This window comes from Zerene cesonia, chromosome 1, assembly GCF_012273895.1.
Source record: "Zerene cesonia ecotype Mississippi chromosome 1, Zerene_cesonia_1.1, whole genome shotgun sequence".
NCBI lineage: Eukaryota > Metazoa > Arthropoda > Insecta > Lepidoptera > Pieridae > Zerene > Zerene cesonia.
Window position 1 is genome coordinate 9,766,180 of NC_052102.1, and position 8,744 is coordinate 9,774,923.

Here is an 8,744-nt window from a genome sequence, read left to right on the forward strand (position 1 = left end):
ACAAATACAAAATGATACTTCTGAACAAACAAAAAGCAGAATCGACACATTTATAAAGCAATTATTATTTTTTTATTTTATCAAATGTATATGTTGTTTATTTTATTTATTTTATATATTTATTATTATATATTTGATTAAACACTTATTTATATTTTATTTTTTATTATAAAAATTTATTTATGACTATCTGTTTAATTAATATTTACTGTGCATTTATATGATATGGTTGGTACCTCGATAAATATATAAGAACCTCGAACAAAACACGTGGGCAGACTGAAAATCAGCGCTGTTCGGGGGTTAAAGCCCGTCAGCATGGCTGAGTCTGTCCCGATTGCCATGTTAATTTTTTTATGTTAATTTTAATTTATATTAGTTTTAATTTTGTTATTTATATTACTTTTTCCATGGATTTGTGTTTTTTTTTTTATGTGGCAATAAAGCTTGTTTTCTTTCTTTCTTTCTTTCTTTCTAGATGTTATATTATATATAAACCTTCCTCTTTAATCACTATCTATTAAAAAAACCCCATCAATATCCGTTTGGTAGTTTTAAAGATTTAAGCACATATAAGGACAGAGAAAGTAACTTTGTTTTATACTATGTAGTGATTGGCTTGTTTTTGCTTTAAAATCAAAAGATTTTTTTATATGCTTATCAAAACTAGCAACTGCTATTCGCATAAACATAAACATATTATAATAAACCTTTGATTTTAAACAGATATCATTCATCCTAACGGCTCTAGTTATTAATATCTGAAATAAAACGGTCAAGCGAGTTGGAGTCGCTACTCTTAAGAGCCTAGGGTCCCCTGGACTCCAGTCTCCCCGTTACCACGCTCGCTGTAAAGTGTTCGAAACGTCGGGTTAATAATATAATGAATAAATCGCGTTTAAAATCCGTTAAATAGATTTTAATTTCTAAATGTATAATACTCTCGTAAAATCAAACATAAGAAAATACAATGTTAAATTTATTAAATATGATATGCTCGTATGTCGTCGTGATATTTATGAGATACTAGCTGCACCCGGCAAACGCTGTTCTGCCTTACTCTTATAGGGTATGAAAAATAGATGTTGGCCGATTCTCACACATACCCAATACGCACACAAAATTTCATAAGAATCGGTCCAGCCGTTTCGGAGGAGTTTGGCAACGAAAACTGTGACACGAGAATTTTATATATTAGATGTAATAAACTCGTGCATAGCTAGGGCAGGAAGATGATATGTATAAAACTTCATCAATCTCTGTATTCATCAAAAAGTATGTAATAGTATTCGTTATAAACAAAAAATTATTGTTGTTATAAACAATAACGATTTAAAGGACCTATTTTAGCCACTAGTTCTTCACAACGTTAATACTATTCAGAAATAAATAATTTATATTATTTATTTATTTATATAAACGTGACTACTGTCTGCAGATAAACGAATAAAATTTGTATGCACTCATAAACACAATCAACAGTGATTTTCAAATGAAATAATTGTTATTTAATCTATACTAATAATATAAAGCTGAAGAGTTTGTTTGTTTGACGCACTAATCTCAGAAACTACTGGTCCGATTTGAATAATTCTTTCAGTGTTAGATAGCCCATTTATTGAGGAAGGTTATAGGCTATATATGTACCACGGTCGAAGCCGGTGCGGACCGCTAATGATTAATATAATAAATTAACGGCATCTAGGAAGGAATGTGAAAATATACTTAAGAGTTATTTACTTATACCTGAATTTATACTATAATAAATCCCTACTAATATTATAAATGCGAAAGTTACTCTGTCTGTCTGTCTGTTACGCTTTCACGCCTAATCCACTGAACCGATATTGACAAAATTTGGTATGAAGATAGAATAGAACTTGGGAAAGGACATAGGATACTTTTTATCGCGAAAACAGGGTTGAAAGAATTGAAAGACGGGATGAAAGTTTGTATGAAAGTTCGTTATTGTCAAACCGATTTTGATGAAACTTGGCATGAAGATGGAGCGAAATGTGGGAAAGAACAAACCATACTTTTTAATGCGAAGAAAACACTCCTTACCATGTCGCGCTATATAAGCGAATTCTACGCGGGCGAAGCCGCGGGCGAAAAGCTAGTAATAATATAAGTTGAAGAATTCGTTTGTTTGAACGCGCTATGTCAGGAAGTACTGTACCAATTTAAAAACTTTGATTATATATCGACTAATCGTAGGTAACATCAGCAATCCTTAGAGTTTTCTTTAGCACATTTCGGAATTCTACGAAAAGATATATATATTTAATAGTTTATACTGTAGTGCCATGTAACAATTATTTTAATTAATATAATTAATTAATTTAAAATTTTATTATATCAGGTTTCCTTTGAGAATCTTTTTTGTCGTTGAATATGTGTTCACTAAACCAACACACGCTAAATTATAACGAGTATCTTATTATAAAATTCAAACATAAATTAAACGAATGCGGTAATAACGCGTAATATGAATAAACATGAGGTTTTCATCCATCCTACTTCCTACTCTCCTACTAATATTATAAATGCGAAAGTTTGTAAGGATGTGTGTGTGTTTGTTGCTCTTTCACGCAAAAACTGCTGAAACGATTGCAATGAAATTTGGTACGTAGATAACTGGACAACTGGAATAACATATAGGCAACTTTTTACCCCGATCTTCCTTAGGGATACGGTCTTACGCGGGTGAAACCGCGGGGCGCAGCTAGTATTATAAATGCGAAAGTTTTTTAGGATGTATGTGTGCTTGTTACTCTTTCACGCAAAAACTACTGAACCGATTGCAATGAAATTTGTTACGTTGATAGCTGGACAACTGGAATAACATATAGGCAACTTCTTATCCCAATATTCCTACGACTTACGCGGGTGAAACCGCGGGGCGCAGTTAGTTGTGATATAAAAATATATCTAAACGTTTTGATTACACTATTGCGATAAATGAAGGCATTGTACTTTATCAGTTTATGCGTATAATATAATCTACTTATGTATAAAATAAAACAGTGGAACAGTTTAATTTTTTATACACTGAATAAAAATATCTATATATACCTAGTCAGACAAGTCACGCAAGTCAAAGAAAACCTTTTTAAAATTTTTGTCTATCTGTCTTTTGACCGGCTTAACGCAATAACTACTGGATGGATTTTAATGAAACTCTTTAATTTATTTCGAAGAATCAAATTGCAATTTAAATCTACACGCGAGCAACGTAGTCGGGCATTGCTACAGATAAATAATACCTGTCTAACAGCTATAAAAATATGTTTTACTGCTTATCTATAACGGCTGAAGCAATTTCAATAGTACTTTGATTCATAGATAGCTAATTTAAAAGTAGAAAGTGAAACATTTTATGTTTATAATTACTAAATGATCCCGCAAAATGCATCGTCAGTTACTTATCACTTGTATAAGTAATTTTAGTTTAAAAAACTAAAAGACACGCTATATATCGCGTTTATGATATTAGTGGTCATAACTACTAATATCATAAACGCGAAAATTTTGCATGGATGGGCCGATGCATGGATGTTTTCATGGGAAAACAGTTTATCGCATCTCTAAAAAACTTGATTCAGAAATCTGTAACAGTGCCATCTATCATAAAATATTTGAACTATTACAAATTTACAACACCCTAGCTGGTGTTACTTCTTTTCTAATAGATAGCAATTTTACCATTTATACATTTTTATCATCTTAAAAACATCATCGCAATGCTCAAATTGACCTAGTCATTGCGCACTATAATATATCGCAGCCGACTTCAGCCGTTCAATTAGTAGCCTAGCTTTCTTAAAAAATGGTATCATTCAATTAGATGTTTGAATGATATTGACCGTAGACCAACATTTTTTACCTATTACCACTTTCAAAGATAAATGGCGAATTAAATGTATGGATTTTTATTAAATGTTATAATTACAAAGGCAGAAAAGACCTTGGGAAAGTAAATAGACTTTAATATTGCGAATCTAAATACGAATGGAGCTCGAATCACGCGATAATGCAATTAAGCAAAGATAGTGATTACATAATATGATCTGTCTCTAATCTGTTTGACGACTTCTATTATTCATGATATTTATTCGCAATTTTCTTTCTTACAGGCACTGCAAGCCGTTTACATGACAATAGCATTTCTGAACGATCTCGTCGGAACGAACGCAGCGTCACCCAAGAAACCGCCTGCGATACGAAAAATTAAGGACGCTCTATTCAGCTTGGCGTATCCCCTAGCCGTCTATGTCTCTCTAGCTTTCTGGGGAATTTACTATGTTGACAAAGAACTGATATTCCCAGAGCATTTAGAGAAGGCCTTCCCTCCATGGGTCAACCACGTCATGCACACATTAGTGTCAGTTTTTATTAATATTGAAATGTTTACATCCCATATTAAATACCCGTCTAATTTTATAAATCTCTCGTTAATTCATGTATTCGTAGTTTCTTATATTGTTTGGATATTCATCGTGTATGGGCAGAGTGGAGTTTGGGTTTATCCTGTGCTTGGTTTTTTGAACTGGCCAGCTAGATTATTCTTTATATCTGGAAGTATTGTTGTAGCTAACATCCTTAATATATTGGGCAAGACGTTGAATAAACAATTGTCGTTTGTTAAAGTGAAGAGTAAATAAATTAAAAAAAATAATAATGTTAAAATGTTACTAATTAAAATATTTTATTTTGTTCTTGGTGTGTTTTAATTGCAATAGTTATATCAGTTAAGATTTTTATCTTATCATACACATACCTTCACGATACGCTAAAATAAAATACAAAACGTAATGCTGGCTTTATACGAATGGATGTACAATATATAAATAATATAAAATAGTATTAATGTATACTTAAACAAGCAATCAAAATTTACTAACACATAAAATTGTTTCAAATAGAATTTTGAACGCCTGTGAAATTCAGTGAAACACCGAAGGTACGTAATTCTGCTATTCATTTCGTGGAAGGAGTAACAAATTCATGTAGTTTCCGTAATAATCAACGAAGAAGTAACTTCTACATACATATTCGTAATTGGTGTTGTTGGACCCTTCTAACAATGTTTCGGGATAAAACACGATTATGAGAACGATCTATTGGGATATAGCAGTACAATAGTCAACTCACATCCATTTGACGCTCGATGTTCTAACCACATAAATTAGGAAGCCTTTTCACATCGTTACTTAGCTCATTACCGAACGCCATCTTCAATTTGAAACTAATTCATATTTTTAAATAGGTACCTCTTAGAAAAATGGCTATGAGTTACTTATAAAACCTTTACAAACGGAATTAACTCTACAACTGCATATTACTTAATAAAACACTATTGTCGCAGGAAACAGAAACCAATATCGTACAAATAAATGCAAAAAAACAACACATATTCACATAATAACATACATATATTAGTTATATTAGTATTAGTACTTTTGCCCGCAGCTTCGCGCGCGTTGATTCCGAGTAGTTTAATAGGTTTATTATACATATAAACCTTCGTCTTAATAGAGTGATCTATTTATTTAAAAAAACACCATCGAATCCGATGGGCAGTTTTAAAAATTTAAGCATATAGCAGTGACGATATATGTATAAAATAGATTTATGTATTCTATTAATGGTAGATACTAATTATAAAAGAAATCAAAGAAAAATACTGAAGTTAAATAGACTAAAACTAATACCATCTAAATACAGATAGATAGACTTATATTTAGAACCTAATAAAGTTACGGAACGAAAACTGGTTAATTTTCAATAAAATGTTTAAATGATAAATATTAATTCACTGTATAAATATCAAAATTTGCAATTCGTATTTTGTATTATCTATGGTTCATAATTGCCATTAACTGAGGGAGCTCGCACGTTTCGCGCCGTGTCAATAGAAAAAGGAAATGGCGCTTCCCATCCTACATTTATTCGCGGGAATTTTATATTCCTATGCTTTGTGGTACGATCAAAAATATGTAGAAGTTAATTTCGTGGACGGAATAGACGGTTATCCTTTCAAGAATCGGGTGCTTTTCTTAACAATGTGGACACTTGTAAGTAAATGATAAACATCTATAAGTATAAAAACGCATTTTCAAGGCTCACGTAATACTTATGAAGTAAAAAATCGTACCACGGGAGAAGTTTGGGCGCACCTCTGAGTTTGGATAAAATTAATTAGTTTTCATATCTACGTTAAATTTTTGGCCAACAAGTAGATCCGAGTTCCTTTTTTCATATTTATTTTATTGCGAAGACTTAGTAAATTATACAATTTCCAAAAATTCCTGCGCAAAAATCGGCTATCAGCCTGTGCAAAAAAAAAACACTTAATGTACATGTATGTATTTTATTTGCAATCATCGTTACTGGTCGCGCCAATATATATAAATTTCGATATTAAGCGGACTGTAAAACTTAATCTACGTGGTGTAGCGAAAAAGGGAAAGAAGGAAAAGACACACGGCACATACCTCGTCTGAAGGAGTAGCGTCCAAGCAAGCACGCGGCACAGCACCACGTGGTCAAGGTCCTCCAGCTCGGGCCAGGCAGACCAGGTCCAGTCCATCACTCCACACACACACACACACACACACACAAGCGGTAGTTCAACGCGACAAAAATGGGAATGGGGATTACACTAGCACAATGCCTGAGATATCTAGAGGCCTCGTGAAGGCACTCCGGCGGTTATTGAGATCCGATCGTCACGGGAGATCGAAGCAGACTGTGTGACGTTATGCGTCACTACGTCCAATAGGGACGTTGCGGGTGCTTTAAAATCGTGCGGTGATTGGTTGTGCTCGCATGTAAGGAGGGTAGTTGGATTATACCACAAAATAATAAATATTTAATTTTAATTCACTATTTTAATAATACTGGCGTTACCAGTTACTTTATCTACATATTCGGTAAATTGCCAATTGAATAGATATGGCTTTAATGGTTCCCTAAACATGTAACAAGTTTTAAACTATTTTATTCACAAACTCAAAGAACATTGTGAAATTCCGATTCGTAGGTATATCTACTTTATATGTAACAGTTGATTGGTCACATATTTTGGATAATATCATCTATTGTTATCACTTAACTTGAATAACGCGTAAAACTTGCTCCAGCCGCTTTGTAATTTTTAGACTTGGCACGGTATAAACTAGTTTTTCCGGATATATCTAGAACTAGTGATCCATCCCGGCTTTGCTCGTAGTACATATATAGCCTAAAGCACTCCGAGGTGACGCACACAACTAGCAACAAATTCATGTAAATAATTTTTGAAATCCGACCAGTAATTCCCGAGATTAGCGCGTTCAAACAAACAAACTCTTCAGCTTTACTTAATTATAAGGGATTCAAGATTCATTCTTAGGATCATGCGAAAGATCCTCACTAAAGCACGAAATTACCACCAATAAAATAATTTATTTATAAATATTTCGTAATCCTCAAATGATTATCAAAATTACATATACTGGCTGTTCATCCTGGCTTCGACCGTGGTACTTATATAGCCTATGTAACTCAGTGAAGTTACATTTTGCTAACGGTGTAATAATTTTTTAAATAAATTTTTCTCTTTATAATATTAGCGTAGAATGTAGATAATGGCTTATATATTTAATTTCATTTTCATTTATCCGAATTACATACAATTAATACAATTTTCAGGCATTACAAGCACTGTACATGACAATTGCATTTCTGAACGATGTGATCGGCACCAATGCAGCCTCCCCTAGAAAACCACCAGCAATAAGACGTATCAAGGACATCACATTTACCATAGCATACCCCACAGCCATCTATGTGTCAATTGCATTTTGGGGCGTATACCATGTGCAAAAAGACTTAATGTTCCCTGAACATGTAGAAAGGGCTTATCCCCCTTGGTTGAACCACGTAATGCATACAATTACAGCGGTATTCATTAATATAGAGATGTTTACAGCCCATATAGATTATCCATCAAAGGCAATTAATTTTTTTATAGGGCAAGTGTACATAATATCGTATTTAGCTTGGTTATTTATAATCTATGCCCAAACTGGCCTGTGGCCGTATGCAGTACTGATTTACGTCAAGTGGCCTACAAGATTGGTATTAATGTTATCAAGTGTTATTTTAGGTAATGTCTTTAATATGTTTGGCTGGGCACTAAACAGAAAACTTTCATGTAAAGTAAAAACTGCATAGATTTTGAGCAGTAAGTATTAAGGGATATTCATATATTTGCAAGTATATTTATACTTAAATATAGGTAGTGGTAATGTTCAGTTTCATTTCACATAAATACTTTTAAAATACATTTCCTTATTATATTGACAACGTTAAAGGTAACTAACTTTTTTTTCAACTCAAACGTTTATAATTTTTTCTTAAAACCACATAAATTATGATGACTGAGGGTGGAAATATTAGATTCATAAATAAAAAACAGTCATCCTCGAGACAAAACTCAATTTATTGAAAATGTTTATTCGTATATTTTTTCTAAATTCGTAGATACATTAATTTTAGATGATTTATAATGTGTTTTTAAGTTTGAAAGCTATGTATAAAATTTTGTGTTTACCACTATGTAATTTAGTTGCAGCATTTATGTTATTTTATGAAGACAAAATAGGCAAGAAAATAAATATTTTTCCTACTAGCTCTAAAACTTTTAATGTGGTGCATATTAACGCGCAGAGTATTCCGGCACATTATACTGATTTTCT

General features: G+C 32.6%; 1 protein-coding gene across 1 annotated transcript in view; it reads left to right on the top strand.

Annotated features, from left to right (window-relative positions):
- The window catches only part of LOC119831013 (androgen-induced gene 1 protein-like), a 6,423-nt gene extending 1,733 nt beyond the window's left edge, over nt 1-4,690 (top strand). Inside the window, exon 2 of the mRNA XM_038354213.1 lies at nt 4,137-4,690. Coding sequence (XP_038210141.1) covers nt 4,137-4,664 — 528 coding nt within the window. The 3' untranslated portion in view covers nt 4,665-4,690. The remainder of the gene's footprint in view (nt 1-4,136) is intronic.
- The last annotated feature ends 4,054 nt before the right edge of the window (nt 4,691-8,744 follow it).